Genomic DNA, 22786 nt, shown 5'->3' with positions numbered 1-22786 from the left:
TTTCATGAAATAAAAGAGTTTATTTAATCAAAATTGGATAGATTTGCATTAAAGCGTTGTTCCAAATATCAGGTAAAATAGCACCCTTTTGGCTTGGACTTTTAACATATTACTGAAAATGGAAATACGAATATTAAATCTAAAATTGACACCATCATGTAGAGGAGATCAATCTCTACAATGTGATACCAATATTAAACTCAATAACCCCTTAAAATTGCCATAGCACCCCTCTGGTTATCTGCCAATAACATGTTCTTCTAGCTTCTCTTCTCAGTCATCCATTCTACCCACCTTCTTTCTTGCCTTTTATTTTCTTCATCTGCCTTTGCTCTTTTTCTTCTTCATCTGCTTTTGTTTTTGTTTTCTTCTGTTTCTTCTATTTCTTGTTCTTTCCCGTCTTCTTCCTCTCCCTCTCCTCCTTCATCCTCCTCTCTGCTGCATCCTTCTTTCATCTTCTTCTCTATCTTCTTGATGGGGCAAGGGTGGATAACTTTAGGGGATATTTTTTTCTTCAAGTGCCTACCAGTTCCCAAACTTTATTTGTTTCCCAAACTTTTTGACTCATCCTGCCAAATTTGCCATGGCATTGTCTGCAGTGAGGCAAATATCTGTCAGTTTTTTAACCAAAGCATGTACACGCTTGGCATAGTATTCATTTCCTGACAGTTTGCAGGATCAATTCAATGGGGGGGAAAACGATTGGCAAAGAATAGACAATGGTTGAAATGAGAGAGAGAGAGAGGAGTATGGGGGGGGGGGGTAATTTGAGATCCTCCTGTTTGAATCTGATCTATTGAAAAGCGGCACAAAGGGTGGGTGAGCTCTGCATGGCTGCCTGTTGCAACCTTCACGGTGCGCTGCCTCCCATTGTGCGTCGCCTGTGACTAAGATAGATTGCACTCGGTTCGGTGGGAGTGTGGGACGGGGGAGGGTGGGACGGGGGAGGCGGAGGGAAGTTTCTTCACAGGCAGAGCTCTCTGTAGCATTTACCAGAATGCTAATCAGTCAACTGTTATATGTAGGAATGCACCAGAGATTAAGCCCCTGCTTCTCAAAGCGTGTAGTTTCTGCATCCGATAGTACTCAAGTGATACAATGGGGGAAACCATTTGCCTGCCCAGTTCTCAAAGCGTTAAACGCAGCCTTTTGCGGCAGACCTGTTGCTAGTGTTTACAAAACGACCTAGAATCCTCCCAAATGTGTGTCCTCTTTGTAAATTGCCTTGCATATATTCATTGGTAGTGCCTCCATAGCATAGAATTGGAGAGTGTTGTGGATATTGGCCCTGTTCCCTCTTGTCAGTACAAACAAATGTCTGTGCAATTATGTTCTGTGAACTACAGTGACGTGTAAGAATAACTTTCGGTACCGGTACTGCTGTATGTGAGCACACTGTAGCTTTTAATAGAAATGTCAATGCAACCTCACTATTAAAAGAGGAACCAATTGGACTTAATTGTCCAGAGGCTCAGAATATGAACAATAGATCAGCTTCTAGAAATGTTGTCTCAGATTTTTACTGCAACCGATTGACATATTGCCCTACATGGATGTACTGTAGATAACCACCGAATTGATACCAGGGTACCAACAACCTCATCACCATTCAGGCATTCCTTAATTTGAGCAGATTTTGACTACAAACTACAAGATATTTGTAGAGTGTAATTACAAGTATGCACCTGTAAGTATAATTTAGGGAATAGGTCAAGGGAAGGTTTGAAACTCCAAGATTAGAGTCTGAAATTACTTTGTGAAGTGGTTCAAGGGATGACTTGCAGATCTGCAGTCCAACTTTCAATTTGTGCAGTGCTGCAACAAACTGCAGGTATATGACAAAGCACTACATGGCGATGAATTGTAAAGTCACCAAGTGTCAAATGTTTGGCATCAGAGTTTTGGTCATTCTGTTCAAACAACAATAGTGTAAATGAGTTATTTCTGATTTTGCAGACTAAAATGAAAGAAAGAAATAACGAAAGACTATAAACACAAGAAAAAAAAAACACAAAAAAAAAAACACACAGAAAAAACCCTTTAACATATTATGTATGGTACCCAATCCTGCTGTTATGAAAGTTGAGGGTTGAGTATGAGATGAGTTTCATATTATTTCCCGAATTTATGATCACTAGCTTGTGATGAATTAAAAAAGAAAAAGAAAAAAGAAGAAGAGTAGAATGAATTCAATTCCTGATAAACCCTTTGAGTCATAAATTGAAAGGAATAGAGACTGGTTTATGAGGGATCTGGCATACCCTGATGTGTGTTTAGTCATATGTACGAGTGCATGTACAGTATTTGTAGTATGTACATGCATATAATATGATACACATTAAGCTGTTGAGGATGGACTGATTTTGCTATAACACGCATTTCCCATAGACACCTGCCAGAGTATTTTCGGGACTCGTCTTCAACGGTTTAAGATACTATTTTCTGCACATTGGAATTTATACTAACCTGACGAAATCATGAACTTAGAAATTAAAAATTGCGACAGGAAAGGAAATTATATGAATTTTTAGCAGGATGACATGTATGCCATTCTTGTGTTGAATGACATCATACCTTGTATGAACTGTAGAGTTGGCAGTTGTGCCAAATCGAAAGCTTCAGAATGGAAGCATATTAGTACATGTATTTCCATAAAGATCGTACTATTGTAAACCTGTACAAGTATGTACAATGAACCCACTGTGAAGGGGGCCGAGAATACTCGGGCAGGTGTCTATATATATGGGAAATGCGTGTTATAGCAAAATCCATCCGTCCTTAACAGGTTAAAGGTCATGGTAAACCCGTTGAGGAGGAGTCCCGAGTATGCTCAGGCAGGTGTCTATGGGAAGTGCGTGTTGTAGTAAAATTATACCATCCTCAACGGGTTAAAAGAACAAGGCACACATACAGTGTAGCTGTAGTTATTGTGTGATTGTATGTATGGGGTTCGGTGGCAGAACTGTACCTGTCCACGTATATTGTACTTAGTGTAAATGTCATGATTGTTTTGTTATCTATTACGATTGTACGGTGTATGTGCAGGGCCCCCAGGAAGAACAGTACCTGCCCACTGATGGGGCTACCCTGTTAAAATAAGACTGAATAAAGAGGTAAAATAAAATACATGTATGCAAAGCTGCCTACTTTTACTAATGATAATTGTCCTTCTTTCCTCACATCCCTTAAACCCCCCCCCCCCCCTCCCCCACTGAATGTCTAGACTCCGACTCGCCACCCCCCTTGCCAGACCGAAACTACTACGACGTGGACCAGGCCGGAGAGTACACCCAGCTGCGGAGAGATGCGCCGCCTCCGAAACCTCAGAAGCACAGAGAGACGGACTACAGTCCGCCGCAGCCTGATTATGTGAGACTTATAGAGTTTTTAAATCTTTATATACTGTAAAAATGGATATTTTTCTGTGACTGATTTTTCGCGCTCGGCTACAATGTAGGTATTAAAGAAGAGTTTTGCATGTTTTTGATTCTGCGGAATCAAGACATCAACTATTAGAACATGCTCTGGTATGGCAAGCAAAAATATTTGTGTGCTTTTGCTTTCGTGCTAGTTTCTGGTTGCATGAAATGCGCGAAAATGTTGACACCGCGAACATTTCCACCTTTACAGTAGTGGGGGGGGGGGGGGGGGGGGGGGATTCACGGGTGGTACGATTAATTCGCTGCCCGCTGGGATACAGTCGAACACCATGAATAGCGGTGGTCAGCGAAAGTGTGCATCAAAGCGTCGACTCCTTTTGAGATTCTTTGGTTGTGTGTGTGCTAACAGGCCTCGAAATAGGATTTTGGAGGGGCACGGCCATTTAGAAAAGGGCACTTTTTCCAAGAGGCCAGGGCACTTAAGTCAGTCAGAGGGGCACCAAGGCCACATTGGAAAGGGCATGTTTGGTGTTTATGAAAAAAGAAAGAAGAAAAACAAACCGAGAAAAACAAACAAACACACACACACACACACACACACAAAGTGCAACACACAACAAAAACCTCTTCCCTACAGCTGTAACACATTCCCGATCTCCGCGTTTCTATCAGTGAAACAACATTTTTTTTAAACAGGAATAAAACAACAGTAGGTATTGATTGAAACTCGACACCCTTTCAGGCCAGCCAGGCTGCCATGAAACTTCAAAGCACATTCCGACAGCTGGCTGGCAAAACCACAAGGCAAAGGAATTTGCGTGCGCGTGTAGATTGCTATGATTAGTCTGTGACAGACAGTTCATGACCTCCAAGAATGCGCCAAGTACGCGCGGTTTCTTCTGTTGATTGGTCTCTCTCTCTCTCCACCCCTCCCCATTCCCCAGTCTGGCACACCTTGGCATCGTGGGATTTTTCTTTTTTTCTTGGTGAACTTGGAGTTCACTCTTCACTACTCTATCTGAATATGCGCTGCCTAGCTAGTACATACTCGCGGCCGCTGCGCTGCGGAGGCAGTCCACTAGTCGGGACGGTAAAAGCCGGTCGGGCGTACATGTAGGTACACGTCGTCTCGTATCTCGGAAAGATACTTTGAGTTTGAATCAGATATATCGGGACGCGAGTGAACTGAAGGTATGATATTTGAGATCAGGAAAGTTGTTCAAGCTTATTAAAGAGACTTTGAGAAAGGGCATATCATACGTCATAAATAATAACTTTCATTCTAAAAGGGCACCACGGCCCCAAGAAAAAGGGCACATTTTTTTTGGCCGTAACTTTGATCAAAAAACAAAAGGCATTGCGGCCAACGAGAGGGGCACCGACGGCCATGGCCGTCGGTGGCCGTCGGTTAATTCGAGGCCTGTGCTAATATGTAGAAATCACTGACAAAGCTGTACACAGTTCACTTCAGCTGTGTGAAACAGTTATGTTAAAAATACAAATTGAAATCAATAGCTGTCCTCTTTGGAGTAGTTGTAAATGATTGCAATAATCTGTAGTGGAGGTTATTTGTATTTACCAGCTTGGTTGTATAATGATAATCTGGACTGCTGTGTACACACACAAGTATCCTTTGTGAATGTACAAATGTATAGCAAGAATTAGTAATTACGATAGAATTAGTACCCTGTAGTTGCAAAGCTCAACATTTCAGATGTAGAAATTCATCCATGAAGCCAAATATCAATTAGTTCAAGGTCAAGCAAACTGGTTGAGTTTGCGAATTATCAGACGAAGACATTTCCTCCTTGAATTTTCCTGTCATACGAACTTGTCATTTTGTTTTAGGCCTACTATTCGCTTTTTTTTTTTTGTAGGATGCAATGAACGAGGGTCCAGGCAATACGTCCACCGATGCCAGCGAGGAAGGCCGCGGCAGCATCTACGAGGTCTTGTCCACGGCCAAGAGCGGGTCGCCCATTCACGGTAGCGATTACCCCGCCCCACCCCACCACGTCTCCATCCAACTCCACATCAACGAACCCGAGGACGACCTCAGTCTGGTGAGTTTGTCGCTGACTGGATGATCCCTCGTTGAGACAGCTGACATGGCATGAAGCTGAAAAATGTTTTACTAAAGACACATTGTAATCACAGATTTCTGATTTCTGGTTTCTGACAATTCGCTTCCGGTAAACTGGAGTGAAAACAAACAGTCATCTGTTTGTATGCGGAGCGTGAGCATGAATGCAGTGAATATGTGGTTATACAAGACAATACAGTTCTGCATTTTCAACACAAAATTGGACGGTCGGCATTCAGAATCCTCAATCTACGTGTACCATTCCCTTTCGTGATTTGTCAATAAAATTTCTTGTGGCAATCAGAAATGTTCGGACACACCATATCTCATGGTTTCATGGAATCACAAAGCAAATTACCAGAGAAAAGTAGATAATTTTGCCTCAAAAGTGTACCGATTGATGGTTTGTTTTTAGGGTTTGTTTTCACAGATTGGATGATCCCTCATTGAGACAGCTGACGTGGCATGAAGCTTGAAAAATGTTACTAAAGACACACTATATTCACAGATTTCTGATTTCTGATTTCTGACACATCGCTTCCAGTAAATTGGAGTGAAAACAAACAGTCCTCTGTTTGTATGCGGAACGTGAGCGTGAATGCAGTGCATATGACTCTACGTGATGATACAGACAAAACTCTCTGTTCTGCGTTCACAAAATTGGACGGTCGACGTTCAGAATCCTTGATCTACCATTCCCTTCCACGATTTGTTACTAAAATTTCTTGTGGCCCTTATAAATGATAAGATGTACATGTACACAATATCTTGTGGTTACATCAAATTACAGGGCTAATCAAATGTAAGGAAGAAAAGTGTACACTTTTGTCTCAAAAGTACACTGATCGATCAACTGTTTAGGGCTTATTTCCACTCCAGTTGCCACTCCCTGTGACAACGTGTCACATAGGTAACTAGATTTCTGACCATGAGAACAGTTTGCAGCGTTGAATTCTAATGATTTAGATTTTTCAACAAACATACTGCCATTCATATAATTCTAAACAAGTAAGGTTCACTGATGTTGGGTCCAGCACAAAATTTTTGCAATAGGCGAGTTCACAATTAGCTATGATTCAAATAACCTCAAATTTCAAACAATGCAAAATGAAACAAGGTGTATAAAGCTAGATATCACCCTCTTATGTGATCCAAAATGTTATGTTATTCAACAAGCTCCCTTGAAAGTTTAAAATAGGGAGCTTTATATTTGTGATGTGGACGTTCAGACGACGATTGCATTAGTCGTTCTCCTCTCTCCCTGCATCGTGTTGCAAAGAAGCTATGTGACCCGCTACAACAAAATGATCCTAAAGTCGGGCGAGGTCGATTATTTGAAAATTGCATGACACAATTCCCTAATCTTTCTGCTTTACATTGATATATAACACATCTTACAAAAATAATCGGCTGCGGAGATATCGATGTTTAAAAGAGAGCATGTCGAGACGTCTGGGAAATCACTGTTTCGAGAAAAGCGCCCTAAAAGTTCTCCTTGCGACGTAATCACGATCAAGGGACACGCAAGTCAGTATTCACCTCTGGACAATAGAAGGTAAGCCCTAGCAACCCCCGAAATGCTCATTCAAACACAGCGTCGGCGGTCTCCTCACCGACCAATCAGTGACCAGGATGAGGAGAAGCGGCTGGGCATAGCGCACCCCGCCAGCACGCACCAGTCGACTGGGCAGTGTGCGAGCTTCACGCTTCGGTTAGCGGCAAGCAGCAAACTGACCAATGAGATCACTCTGGTCATTGTTAGGGGCGGAGCCTATCTGTGGCGCTCAATCCAAATGTTCGAACCAGTTTCTGCTTCCTTGAAACGCCAAAAAACATGGCCTAGAAAAACGCTATTTTTTGGTCTTTCCTTTCATCATTTTACTTCAAAATTTCGACAGATGATAGAAGACATGCCATACTCTAATGATATGTCAAATTCAGAAAATAGTAAGTTTTGACCAATTTGATGCTCTGACGTCAAACTCGATTTTCACGGCTTCGACCGTGCGCGACTTTAGGACCATTTTGTTGTAGCGGGTCACCTATAGATTACCCGAGGATGCAGCCTTTACACAGTAAATTAGTGCCTTCGTATGATCACTGCATCAAGTACAGTAGCTCTCTGCGTAGTGAATTGAGCTAATGCGAAAATGGCCCAGAACGCATAGTGAAAAACTCAAGAGAACGCGAGATCGATTTTGATAAGGAATTTGTGTGCATACTCAGAACTTTTTTTTTTTCCTGTGAATGTCCATGGTGTGAAGATCTAATGCTTTCTAGTGTTCTATCACTGTAATATCAAAAGATCGTTCAGGCACTGTTCATGGCTTTGCTCACTACAACTCTGTGTCTCAATATGTTGTTTTTCTCAGTTGACCTTTATATCTGCTCATATGCAGAATGTGTAACTTTGAACTGGCTTGTTGTGCAAAAGTTTCCACTTTTACGGAAGGGGATTATCACAAAGATGTAAATTAGCCTGATGCCTCATAGAGAGAACACATGCCATACCAGCTTCATGTAAAGCAGTGGGTGAAAGTCAAATTGTGTATTTTTAATGCACATTGAAAGAATCTGCTTTCATTGTTACTCAAAGTTTGCTGAAGAAAATCAATACTTAAAAATCTGAACCCATCCCAATATCTAAGTTCACAGCTAAGTCAGCTGTGACGCTTCTTTGTTCCTGAGTATGTTTCTGTAGTGCATTGCATTTCATTGTTTAGTAAACTATTGTATCGTATTGTGTTCGATCTCTTGCATGCTTGATTGCATGTAAATATCAAAATCAATATTCTCGTAAACTTGTATTTGGTGGCAGACTTTCCAAATGTTTCTGCGGCAGATTTGTAAAAATAAGCTGAACGAAATTATATGCTATCAAAGAGCATGGTGTCTGGAAAATCCACAGATGTCAAAATCAGGAAATCAGTATTCAGCCGTTAAATCAGGCATTTGGTGACACGTCTCGAGCAAAGTTGTGGCTTTTAATACTAGAGTGGTAGATATCAGTAGTGCCCAAAACACAAATTGTGTTTTACAAATGCATTCCAATGACAGACAATTTTTCGTCCCTCATTCCATGTAGGATGGGAGCTTTAAACTGTAAGTGCTCTGATGATGTTTTTGACACAAGATACAATATAAAAAGTGTGATTGCAAAACGAGTCAACTCCACTTTTGTCAAATTGAGAAATTTTATGATCAAACCTGCTAAAAAAAAAAAAGACACAAAGAAAATAATGTAGAAAATATAGATATTTGTATTGATTTCAAGAATACTCCTTGTCGTGTAACAAGTGAGGCATCTCTGGAAAGGTTTCATTTTGCTCTGTTTGATGACAGACTTACCTTAAAATGTTTAAAAATGGCAATTAACCCATTTTGCAATCAAATTCTACATATGAGAAAAAATGGGAAATGTTCTACTCAAGAAGTATTGCAAACAGTGTTTGCATAAATGTAATGAGTCAGTCTAATGGGAATGGTATTTGCCATTAAAGGTTATGTTTACATCTGAGTACATACCACAATTTGAAGTGATTGCATCCTGCCACTTATCAGTGGGTGGTGTGAGATGTGTTTTATCTTCCGTGTGCACTGTCCTCCGGCTGGTTCAGCGGTTTTCACGCCGAGGCGGTCACGCGGAAACTGCAGCCTACAAGTTTCCACCGTGTGTGGTCTAATTCTGCAGTGTGGAAATATGACACATTTTGGTGACAGTTATAGCCATGCTCCTTCTGACAGACCAGCAGTAGTATACTCCTCCCCCCCCCCCCCCCCCCCCCCCACACACATGCACATCAGAACGTAGTGCAAGGACATTACAGTAGCTGATTGACAAGCTGAGTTAATTCTTTTCTCTAGCAGACATCCTTTGAAATAACGAAGGAAAGCAAAGGAAAGCAAAAGAAAGTGAAACAATTGAATACCTGTAGATACAATAGAAATATTATTTCTGTTCTCTTATTAAAGCATACATGACTTTTGAGATAGGAGGTCTTGTCATCCCATGAGCGATACTGTAAAACCTGCTATTTTCACATGCATAAAGTTTTGATGATTTCACGAGGAGCCCAGATTTGTGAAAGTAAAATGCACACAATATTATGTTTCTTTGAAATCTTTGAAGGGTTCCATGGTGGTAGAACGTTGGGTGGTAGAAGGCTTCACGGTGCTCCACGCATTCCCTTGAGCATGGCGAAAACATGCTTGCCGTAACGTCGGGATTGGGTAGTCCCTTTTCAGGGCCACACACTTTATGTTTCTTTTCTACACAATGCATTGAATGCCAGGGGCAATTTACGAAAGTTTCATGCTGCAAAAAAAAAAAGAAAAAAGAAAAAAAAAAAGCAGTAGGCTCTAATTCGCAAAAATTCTTGCCACAAATGTTTCTGGTTTTACAATACAGTGGAATGAGAAATAATGACTCATGATGTGTTTATTTTTGTTTTTTTCTTTTCCGTCCTTTCTCTCTCCCTCCTTGTCTCTCATCCCACAGACGGATGTGAACACGACCTGCGAAGGAGAATATAACCTCGATCACGAGGACGACCAGGACCTAGACGCCTACGAGCTCCTGTCCGAGGCCATGACGGGGGGCAGTCCCTCCAAGGGTCGTCCCAAGCCCAAGCCCAGGATAACACCGACCAGCTCTTCCGCCTCTTCCGTGCCTTCTACTGAAAGTGGTAATGAAGCGTTCAAAGGGACCAGAAAACCTCCTTTACAGTGATGGTACAATTTTGGTTGAGATGAGGCTTCAGGTTTCCAACTTTTTTTTTTTGTGAGAGATAGAGAGAAACCTCGTACGAAATATGAAAGCACATACAATAATTCTCAGAGTAATTCAAAGTTTATTTGATGAAAATTTGGTTTTGAAATGGCTGCGATATTTCCAAAACAAAGTGTTCCTCATAAAAGATGGGACTCACCTAGTGACATAAGGATCTAAGGATCTACATAAGGTCCTCTGTCGACGGGCAAAAAGAATCTCATTTGGGGGACATTGAAGGTATTTAGAGAATTCCAGACTGAAGGAACGGGTTAAGATCTTGTAGCCTTGGGAAATGGGGGTGGTCTGATTGCATCGGTCCCCATTCTTGGCCCACCAGGGTACATTCAAAGCCACAAATAGCACCCATCAGCCACTGTACAGGCTTGTATGTGTCAGCAAATACATAGGTGCATTGAATCGCCCGCTCAGGGCATTAACCTCCCCCCCCCCCCCCCCCCCCCCCCCCCCCGATGGCAACATGGGTTGGGAGATATTGTTCCACCATTCATAATTTTGTGACTTTTTCAAAAGTGATTTATATATAACCTTTAACCTATGAGAGAGATTAATCATGAAAACACACAAATGAATGGAGACGTTGTGTGTTCTACATTCTTGCAGCCTTGTATTCTTTTTCTAATAGTCATACTTGATACAGATATGAAGATTGTTTTATCCTGGTTCCAAGATCTAACAATTTCTGCCTTGAATCCTTTACAGCCTCACCTTTACACAAACCAGTGCCTTTACCACGCCGCGGCAAACCTGTCCCCGCCAAGCGATCCCCGGGCTCCATCAGCTCGCAGCCGAGCACTCCGTCCGAGGAGCTGACATCGTCCACGGCATCCGAGCACTGGGAGGGGAGAGGAGGGGGGGCGTTGGAGCGCCCCGGCACGCCGGACCAACCCCCACCTTCGCCCAACACGGCCATGATGGGCATCCACGCAAAGCTCAGTGCTTCAGAGGTAAGCCAACTCTTACTACACTTCCTACTCTTCTTCACACCTTTATACTCTTTATGTGCCACGTTCGCACGCCCGACTCATTCGACTGCGTGCCAACTTCACATATTCTGCTCAAACACACAAACCCGCCCAAACCGATCGATAAATCACCAAATGCCACAGTACAATGAAAGCATTTCTCGCGATTCTGTTCCTCTCGCACATGCAGTGTAGCTGGCATTTTATGTGGCAAATGACCAGCAAGCGGTGTTCCCTACTGGATTCTGAGTTTAAATTCTAGGTTTCTGTCACTGTTTTGTGAGCAAAAGTCATGCCTTTACAATAATGTATCTTCTAGTCCTTTGAAAGAAAAGCAATCATAGATTTGTCATACAGTGTACAATCAAAGCGAAGCTTGGTATTTTCTCTACAACATTGCTCACTACATGTCCAGCTTAACAGAAATCTATGACAGTTACATAGATTTGAAAAAGAGAATGTTTTCCCAAAGCATGACAATAATGTCAGAATAATGTGACACACAGAGGGTTTACACCATGGCACATACAGAGTTAAACTCTTTGCGTGCCGCAGCATAAGCCCCATTTATGCCACATTACTCTGAGATCATAACACATGAGCGCTTTCGGAAAACATTTTTGTTGTTGTTGTTCAAAAGCCATATAACTTTTTGTAGAAGTGTTTATATTAAAGATGCAGTACAGTAGAGTTGTAGAGAAATCTACAAGCTTTGCTGTGATTTAAATTTCATGACAAAGCTACGTGTATGGCTATGGCACTTTTACCTTTACTAGCATATTGCGGTTAATCCATCAGTTTATGCGTATTAACTGTGCATTTGAGCACAATGTGCGAAGTTGGCAAGCTGTTGACTGAGTCAAGCATTCAAATGCGGCACACAAAATGTTTACACATGCATGATACCTTTTGGGTTGTTGATTTTAAGCTAAAGAAACCCTTGGTGGTATGGTTTGCCTACAACTCATCTTAAGCCAACCCTAGACCTACTGCTAACAAACTCCATGTTGCTTGGATCCCGTTGTTGCTGACTTTGAACAATTTCTGGCACAAATTATTTTGTAGGATGTCTTTGTAAATGTGTCATGATTATTTGAGGTGCAGTACTGGAGGGGACACAGTTTGCACATTCGTGCAGCAATTCTGTACAATGTACCATGTTTTAGTAGTCTTGGCATACATGGTTACTAACAAGTACATGTGTATGTACGACATTCAAATGGACAGCAGATGACATGTTATCTTTTCTTCTTTTTTTTGTGTGACTTCGATCTGTTCATTTACATCGTACAAATTTTCATGAATATCATTATTATTTTTTCTTCAAAGAAAACACATGATGGCTTTATCTCAGATTCACTGTATGGGTATGACACATTCATTTTTCAATGTATACAGTTGTACATTGTATGTAAGCTACATGTGACAACCACTCTCACTTCATACAGCTTTTAGTATCTTTGATATATTCATCAAATGAATTACCCCTAGACACATTTTGATGTACCAATCTACCATTAAAGTGTATGTATTTTCTTCACTTAATAGGAACACCCTATCCCCTGTGTTTCAATGCTACGGCTTTTTGTATCTTAGATTTTCTATGCCACTTGTTGAATTATTAGACGGTGTGAAGCTAAAATGTATCCTTAGTTTGTTGATGCATAATAATACACACCACCATACCTTCTACATGTACATGTACATGTATACCAGCATCTCCACACAAGTCATAATTCATAACTAGAATTTAGTGGATTGATATCAAATTACTATTGACTTGGAGGTCATGTTCCATCATTCATGGATCTTTGTCAAACCAGGTCGAGATCTGGAAAGATAATGTCTTCCTTTCATTGCTTAAAGGGGAAATCCAGTCCAAATACAAATTAGTCTGATAAGAAAGAATGAAATATTACGAGTTTAGGGGTTAAAATTTTATCGAAATCGGGTGAAAAAAAAAACAAGGAAGGAACGACATTTAGAAGTTTTGCTAATTTTTCAGGAAACAGCCTTTGAACAGTCAATATTGATATGCAAATGGCAAAGTAAGCATGTCATACTCTTACAACTTGCCATATACATGTAGTTTGTACACAACATTTTGAAATTTCCAGTTTTTCATTCAAATGCAATTATGGCCAAGGCTCAATCCTGGTATACAATGTATTTATAAACTGATCACTGTTCTGAAGTTATTCAGCCAGGAATAACATCATGTTTCAGACTTCAATGACAGAAACATTGACTTTTCATCATTTTTTGTACTCGATCAATGGAAAATTGTGAGGTTAGACATCATTACACTTTGTAGCTCACTCATTTGCATATTCATATCCACTGTACAAGAACTGTCCTGCAGAAATTGGCAAACGTTCAAAATGTCAGAACTTCCATATTTTTCATCCGATGTCAGTCAAATTTTTACCATTGAACTCGCATAGACTTTACTCTTTTTTTTTATTTTTTTTTAAAGACTAACAAATATTTGGGCTGGATTTCCCCTTTAAAAACCAGGTGGCGTGGGAATTCATGGGTGGCCCGATTCATTAGCTACCCACTGGGTACATTCGAAAACCATGAATAACACCGGTCAGCAAATGCATACATTGTAAATATATGCACCAAAGTTTATGCTCATCGGTAATGGTCTAGTCGAGATTGTTCAGCTGTATGTGTACTTACGTAGAGATCAGTGATAAAAATGGACACAGTTCGTTACAGGGATTCTTAAATTCATCCTGAACTGGCCAAGCATTTATTCTCCATGGATCCCCGTGGTACCAGGGTCTGTAATGTTCTGTAAATGTGTTAGAGAGGCTACCAAGTAGCTGCTACATGTACATACTGTACTTTGAAACAAATCGCAAGAGATGTCGATGTTTGATTTTGTACTTTTGTTCTCTTCTCTTTTATTTTCTTTTGACTTCCTTCATACTTCTGTCTCTCTTTTTCATCGAAAAATTTATTTCATCTGAACTTTCAACATCGTTTTGTCTCGACTCTGATCTTGCCCATGACATCAATGGCTACATTCTCACATGACAAAATTTGATCATGCAGGAGGAATATTTCGTCTGAAAATAGAGGCCAAATTTCTCACAAACAGTTTCAATCTAGTCTGTAGACTATGCAAATTGTGAAAGCATACACGTACACGTAAATGCATGGGACCCATTGTCTACACCAAGGTATCCGATAATGGATGCATGCTGAAATGTGCATATAGTTGTATGCAAGTACTCCTGTTTTGCCTATTTTTCCGGTCAGATATTGGATTTTGACTATGGACTTGATTTAAGCTCTGTTTGTGAATTCTAGTGAAAGTGTTGCTACAAACATACATGCACATGCACATTGGCCAGTTTTTCTGCAATCTTTCTCCGTACATGTTCAAGTTTCACTGCCATAGATGTTATTAAAGGAGGAAAGCCGAATGCATGTGTTTATATCAGCAGCTTCTCATGGCCCAGGATAGACAGAATAATAGGACAACAATAGATTAGGAAACGTCAAGATAGAATGCATGTGAATAGAAGACAGAGCATACAAGTAGATAATGTAGAACAGATGAATCGTAGGTGAAAAAAAAAAAAACCAGAAAGGCAAAAAAAAAGTAACTCTGTGCCACAATTTACGTGGAATAGACCCAAGAACATAGAGCAGAGCCACTGTTGTCAGTTGGTAACCCTCAGCCACAACAGAACCCTGGTGTGCTATGCATAATATCTATGGAAAATGTGCCTTTTATTTTGCGAGGCAACAAGTTCATCAGTTGAATTTTATGGAATCAGATAATGACATGGAATACTCCCTAATCCAGTTCAGTTTACAGTTCAGTTGTGTTCTTCTTGTTTTTATTAGTCAATAAAACATCAAATAACAAGGATCTTTTTGAAGGTGTTATATAAAACAAATAGATGTTTTTTCATTCGTGCAATGGACAGAATATTTCATTCCCCTGAAAGATGACATTATTGATTGGCTGCGCCTCATTAAATGGATCATTTCATCTTTCACCTCATCAAATATTCTGTCCATTGCCCTGACAAACATTCATTATTTGTCCACCAGTGAGCTGCTGTGTCAAGAATTTTATACCTTTTCACAGGGTCACAATAGTCATCCCCGCAAGTGCTTATGTACAGACATGCAAATTCATACAAATCTATTTGCATCATGGTTTCAATGAGAATGCATGATGATTCAATTCCAACAATTCAACAATGTCAGATTGTCCGTGCATTCATAACCCCTTTGTTTGCGCACAGACAGACAAGTGATTTCATACAAATCTATCGCTGTTGTCATCTAAAGTGAAATCTATGGCAAATGCACAGGAGTAATTCAAACAATTCAGATGGTTCATACATTGTACATTCATAAACCCCATTATGAGCAAAATGTGTACATGTACAAAATGTCTAGACATGGTTCATGCATTCAAAACTCCATTGCGTATGTACAGCCTTATGGTTTTGTACAAATCTATCACTGTTACCAAATTATAAGGGATACATACAATTCAGACTATTTCAGTGGTTCAGTCATCTCACAAGTGCATTCATACACACTGTACATTGTACTTGTGACGAAAGATCATTGATAGCTTTCAGGAGTATCTTTTTTTTTGGTCAATCATGCAAAAATGCTTTTGTCAGATATATTTTATGGAGTATTTGATCTGCATATTTAGCAACTTTGTCCTTTCCTATATACATACATTGTAGATTCCAGTGCTGCCAACTGCTACAAGTATAGAAATGTATGTTTTTAAAATGAGAAATAAAAAATGAACACTTATTTTACATCCAAAGTACGAAACAGTGTGTAAGTGCACGTTTCCCATATTCAATCCAGATATATTTCCCCATGAAATTGTTGTTTTTAATGTGCATCAGTGTACATTTATTCATCATGAGTAGTATCAGTATCACGATTACACATATTTTGATATGCAGAGATCGGCAGCTCTGTTCATTAAACAGTCATGGTTGCTGCCTGAATCAGAATTTCTGTCACCCAAAACTTTGTGTGTGTGTGTGTGTGTGTGTGTGTGTGTGTGTGTGTGTGTGTGTGTGTTTGTGTGCAACCATGCTTAAACTGTTCACACATGAGTCAGTGGGTATCTGTCATTTTTCCCACAATACAAAACAGTTTTAAATCCACAATCTTTCCACATGAACACACAATGACTTTGCATTGCTTTATTCGTTGGTTCTTCTTTTTTCTATATGCAAATATTTCTGCAATGAGTTTGTCCTAGAAATACCCACACAAGTTGTACACATACACATATTAAAAAGTAGGGTGTTGCTTGAAGAACAGTGAGTGATACTGTAAAAGTGGATATTTTCGCGCAACTAATTTTTCGCGCTTGGCCGGGTGAAAAGAGTTTCGCTTGTTTTTAATTCTGCGGAATCAAGACATCACGCACAGGAACGTATGGCAAGCAAAAATATTTGCATGCTTTTATTTTCGCGCTAGTTTCTGATTGCGCGAAATGCGTGAAAATTTCAACACCGCGAAAATTTCCACTTTTACAGTAGATAAAAAGAGAGAGGGAATAAACCATGTCTGTAATAAATACATTCAAATATCAGATTCTGTGCATACATTGTACTTTCTTCACAAAAAGGAAAGATTTCCTTTTTAAACAACCATTGAGCTTGGAGGTGGCTTGCCCTACCTAGCAACTACTGATGAATGTTGAATGAATGTATGCTTGAGAAACGTGGAGAGAGCAGGTGGATGAAATGAGTTATTGCTATGCTGTAGGAAAGGAAACATCCATGGATTTTAATACATTTAAAAAGTGGTCCACATTATTGAAAGTAGATGAGAAAATGGCAATGAAGTATATCTGAATTTTTCCCAGTCATAATAGCAAGCTAATGACATTTTTTTTTTTTTTTTGACAGTCTGTGTACACATTGTATGCGTGTGGATGTGTGGTTTGTGTTTGAAAGTTATTGTGTTTTCTTGTTTTAGTGTGGATTTGTGTGTGTGATGTATGGATATGGGTCAACATTCCTACTGTCTATCTTCAAATAATGTCATGTTCAATACCTAAATCTGAAACAAGAAAGAAATGAGAGACAAGTAGTGAGCATTATTCCTTCACACTGTTTGAGAACAAGAACTAGTGCATGAACTGTCAGGCGGGCTCTCCTAGTCTCACTGATTTTTGTGATTTGTTTGGTAGTTTTTATGTACTTCGTAGGCCTGCTTGCTGTGGCATCTGACAGAGCAAAGATGTGACTTTAGTTGTTTGATGCTCTTTGATTCACAGAAGATGGAGTAAGCGTAATAATGGAAGCCTGGTTGTGCAAAAAACAAAAGAAAAAGCAGAAGAAAACTTTTATGAGCTTGCTGAATAACTTGTGATTCTCAAGACGTTCATCATTTATTATTTTATTATCTCACCTGCGGAGCAAAATGAAGACATAGGTGTCACTTTTCCATCATCTTTGTTAGTATAGTCAACAATTTTCGTGTACTCCTTCTAACTTTTCACAGCTTTGAGCTATTACCATCAAACTCATCACCGCAGGTACAATTTCTACATCACCTAAAAATGTCGGTCAACTTTGAATATTGATGGGTTAATAAAGTCGGACAAGGTCAAAGGTTTAAAGGTCAATAACTGTACATTGAAAAGCACTATAAAAGTATCATCACGATTGTGATATGCGCGCCAGACATCGCCTGGCGTTTGCCTTTAGCAATTGATATTGACACATCTTCTGTATACTCTGCTATGGCACCAAATGCTTGGTCCATGACTACTGTAAAACGAGGAATGTTCGCGTGCATTTTAATTTCACGAATTTGTGAGAGCCAGGATTCGCAAAATTAAAATGCACGTGAAAGTTCTTGTCTACACTATATGAATTGAATGTTAGAGGCAACTCTCAAAAATTTCATGCCGCAAAAAAGGCCATTGGCTCCAATTTGTGAAAATTTAATGCCGCGAAAATATCATGTTTTACAGTATATCAAATGATAAAAGCAAGTCACATAATATTCATTCCGTTTGTAGTGGTGTGATGAGATGCAGCACTTGATATAATCACAAGAAATAATTCCTAATCCAACCAGTGATGCTATCACTGATATGAATCAAGGTTCTCTAGACATTTTTAAATTCAAACCCATGCATGCAAAATCAAAATCCACTACTTGTCATTGGTTGAATTCAAATTCAGTTAACTTTTTATTGGTTTCTCCAATATTCATATTTTTAGGACTGTACAAGTTTGTAGGAATGCCAGCAATGAACAATATGTGCAATTTCTTCTGTCTTTGTTATCATAAATATTTACGCTTTCTTCACATTTCTTTTCTCAAACTATACTCGTGTTGCAATTGTTCCTGGTAGTAAATGCCACGCAACTTTTATAATCGTAACAGTTTGCTATACACTGCATAGCTATGTGTGTACATTTTATCTTTTTTTACTCATTGCTCAACTAATCTTCTAAAAGTTGTCATAATGGCACCTATGTATACTCACATAAGGTCCATTACTTCAAAACTTGAGAGAGAGAGAGAGAGACAAACAAACAACAAACAAACAAACGCCTAAAAGAAACAGGCAAGCAGACCTGAAGATAGGGATGGCCATGATTAGAAACTTGACTGCAGTATGATTAGTAGTAGTTGTAGTGGCAGTAGTACCTAGTAATTGTGAAAGTTATCATAATATGAGTCGGCTGTTGAGTAGCTTTGTAAACATGCAAATGTTCTCAGCTTAGAATTTCCACCACAAAGGAACCATTCAAGTTTTGTAGACGAGGTTCTGTGGCGTCAAAAAATGTGTTGCCTGAGGGGCAAAAAACAAATCACCATAGTTTTAGTGTGTGGTACACGTACAGCATACCAGCCTGCCTTGCTGGCTGATAAAATCGCACGCGATGATGGGACATGGGATGTAGCACTTACGCGCTTGCCCATGTGAATACATATCGAGGCCCCCGTATGCAATTTTTTTGTTCCTCAGTATGACTTGATGACGTCATTTGAACTTCGTCTATTAGATGAACAGAACCCACCCTATAAAAAGCAACAGCAAAACAAAGCACACACTAAAATACAGCAACAATAATAATTAAAGCAATCACTATTTCTTCCCATTTCATGCCCACAAAGACTTTATACTTGTAGCTTCAAAGCGCATTATCTCTGTGATATACTGTTACACCAAAAATCATTGAAAAAAAAAAAGAAGAAGCGTAATATCATGTACTTATTATTATTTTTTTTTTGCATTGTGTATCCTTGTATTATTCTCATGCATTTTACAATATGCCATAGATCATTCACTATTGAATATCTTTGCATTTTGCATTCACTACAACTTGAATTTGTTAGAGAGTTGTTTTTTTTTTTAATACAAATTGACATTTTTATTTGTCAATATTTTTGTTGTTTCAGTTTGATACAAAAATGTAGTACTTTTCTTCTGAGTATTTTTTAAACTAGATATTTGGGATAAAAGGAAGTCTCTAGCAATCCAGCACTTTCATAATGTTCGGGTACAAACAGGATTATTACAGAGTTTAGAATTTTAGGTATCATGTCATTTTTACCTGCTTTATTGATACCAGCTCACCTGTTGAAGGATTTTAGATTGTAAAGTCTTGTGTTAGTAATATCATTATTATTATTATTATTGTTATCATTATCATTATTATTACTATTATTATTGTTATCATCATTATTTTTATTATTATTGTTATTATTAATATTATAATTACTTCTTCTACTACTACTACCTTTTTTTTTTCATTTTGTGTGTGTTTGTGTGTGTTATCCCTCGTGCAAAATTGTCTTTTTTCCCCAAAAAATCTTCCCTTATATATCCTTTTATACTTAAAAGCTGGTTCCTTGTCCCTCACGTAAAATCAAATGGTGCAATTTTTTTTGTTGGATTTGTGATGCAAGGCCACATTTAATGTCCTGGTATTATAAGTTTAATGAGGGTTTCTGCCTATCTGGGAATTTAAATGGGTATTTGATTCGTGTATGATCTCTTTTCCACTTGTTAATACTTGAAATGCAAACATACCCCTTCTTGCTATTTTTAAGACTGCTGAACAATACATTTTGCACTTTGTACAGCCAAATTTCACTTTAATATGTTGGTAACTCATTGAATGTGGTTTGAGTTGCTGCACCTCTTAAATTTGGTCAAATATACTGCACACAAAGTGGTATATATTTGTTCATACATTATGCAGGTTGGCATATGTTATTTATATGTAACATATTTCAGTCACATATCTATATATGTTTTATTCATAAGTCCTTGGATTCATATGAAAATATGTTTACCAAGGAAATGCTCCATTCGTCATTGGCTAGATGTCATTATATTCATAGCACTAATTCCTCCTCCTCCTACACGTAGCAAAGCGTAGAAATAGAAAAAGAAGTGATTAAAAAACCCACACAAAACACCTGCTGTATTCTGCTTGCGCCCCTTGCAATATTTCACCTGTGTGTTTGTCTGTGTTTTCTTGTCTTGTTCCCTCTCTCTCTGTCTGTCTGTCTTTCTGTCTCACTCACCCTCCGCCTCACCACCTGCATCTCATCCGTACTGCGTCTTGACGTCCTTGCACCTTTGCCATACCTGTTTGTCGCCCTCTACCGTGCCATTGGTTCCCTTCACCCCTCCTCCTCTCCTCTCCTCTCCTTTCCTCTTCCCTGTCTCAACCTCTGGTGATGTGGGGTTACTATGGCAACAGAGCATCTTGGATGCAAATTCAACTGCTTCGTATTCGGAAGAGCGAATAGGAGGCGACCCAAAGTAAGATCTAACCTTTCACACACTGCTCAATGTACAACGTACCTCTGCCATCGCTAACAACCTTCGCCTGTTCAGCACAAGCACTTGCTTGTCACATTCTGTTTTTTAATCTTTTTTTTTATCATTGTGTGTCATCTGTTTTATGAACTTTTACTGAAGGGCTGTTATCAATGAAGGAGAATAGTTAACAAGTCTTTTAGCTATTTTTTTTTTTTTTTTGTGAAGAGAGCTTTCCAGTGAAGTCACTTTTGATGAATATTGCTTGATAAATGTCATTAACTTTAAATAATAGACACAACAGTATAGCTTGGATGTTTTTAATTTACGCAGAACTAAAGGTCATTGCTGTGCTCTGTTCAAATCGAGATTATGAAAAAAAAAAGTCTAGATGTATTATATAAAAGTGTCATGGCAAAATATGTCAAGTTTCTTCAGTGACAGAATTAGATACCTTGAGAAAGAAATAATTATATGTATGGTGGAAGGTAAAGTGGATGGCTAGTACTTGTACATTTATATTAAAACTTCAATATAATTTCTGTAGGAAGGTCAACAAATTCAAGTGAACAGAATCTATACCAGTCTTCTGTCTATAATTATAGTCCTTTGGTTGATAATTCTCATTCTAAATCAACTACATGCAGTTTAGTATACATTTTATCTTCAGATCTGTCTGATTCTATCCCCATTAGATGAATTATTCTTTAAGTTAGTTTCATGCCTGTATTCTCCACTATTTTTTTTTTTAATAGGTGTTTTCATAATTGTTTGTAACTTGCAAAATATCTCAAATAATCTTGCGTAAGATAGGACATTTTATATATTTTCCTGAATACATAGGGTGGGATGTTCTTGCCATGTTGCAACGCTTTTTTTGATAATTACTGTCCAATATGCGGAGATGCTGAATTCATGATTCAGAGCGGAAACGAATGAATGATATTGAAAAAAAGACAACAGTGTTGAGTTTTGTCCATGTGAAAAGTGTACAGGGTCTTGATATACAAAGTACATTTGTATATAATTATATATAAATTTGTCAACAGTCCCGTAAGGGGAAAAAAGGGCAAGCAATTAATAATTGTTGACACTTTCCACTTTGTTTTTTGGCAAGTGATATATCACGCAGGTTGCCCTGATTCTGTTACTTATACGGCGCGAAGCACTCATATACAACCGTCATATCAAAAGCAGTGCTTTGTAAATATTTGCATAGTATTTAATTAGAACCAACTATGGTTATTACCATTTTTAGGCAGCCTAACATTGCAGGAATGAGTTCAGGGAATATCAGCTTTCCTTTATCTTTCTCTTTCCTTGTAATAACCCAAGTATTACCATAAAGGTACCTCTGAAACATGTACATGTACATGTACTGTGACTCTGATAGAGAAATCAAACTTTTGACTTTCAAAACATATTTTCTTTGTGACAATTTTGTTCGTATTTATGTCAAGAATGACCATGCAAAATATCAAATGAGTTTATTGTGCAAGAAAAGAAAGATTATTGTTTTGTAAACCTTCGATTCATACCCATGTTTAATAATACCTCTCATGTAAAGTTACACAATACATACAGTACAGTCGAGAAAATCATGAAATACAAGGATTTGGCTGAAAAGTATAAAGTGTAACACTTGTCATGGAAATTAAAAGGTTGATAGCTTAATTTTGTCCAAATGTCAGAGTCTAGGATTGCTGAACAATATACAAACAAATGAGAGCAGTATCTATAATCATGAGAGGAAATGAAAAA

At 38.7% G+C, this 22786-nt stretch overlaps 1 protein-coding gene across 1 annotated transcript in view; it reads left to right on the top strand.

Annotated features, from left to right (window-relative positions):
* Positions 1–21808, top strand: part of LOC139709993 (uncharacterized) — a 117735-nt gene extending 95927 nt beyond the window's left edge. The window contains exons 9-13 of the mRNA XM_071621946.1: positions 3224–3369; positions 5258–5443; positions 9962–10148; positions 10955–11199; positions 20967–21808. Coding sequence (XP_071478047.1) covers positions 3224–3369; positions 5258–5443; positions 9962–10148; positions 10955–11199; positions 20967–21032 — 830 coding nt within the window. The 3' untranslated portion in view covers positions 21033–21808. The remainder of the gene's footprint in view (positions 1–3223; positions 3370–5257; positions 5444–9961; positions 10149–10954; positions 11200–20966) is intronic.
* The last annotated feature ends 978 nt before the right edge of the window (positions 21809–22786 follow it).

This window comes from Diadema antillarum, unplaced genomic scaffold (assembly GCF_040938485.1).
Source record: "Diadema antillarum isolate AM-2024a unplaced genomic scaffold, OU_Dant_1.0 seq00001487_RagTag, whole genome shotgun sequence".
Taxonomy (NCBI): domain Eukaryota; kingdom Metazoa; phylum Echinodermata; class Echinoidea; order Diadematoida; family Diadematidae; genus Diadema; species Diadema antillarum.
The sequence above is the reverse complement of the archived record's forward strand: the minus strand, read 5'-3'. Positions and strand labels throughout refer to the sequence as shown.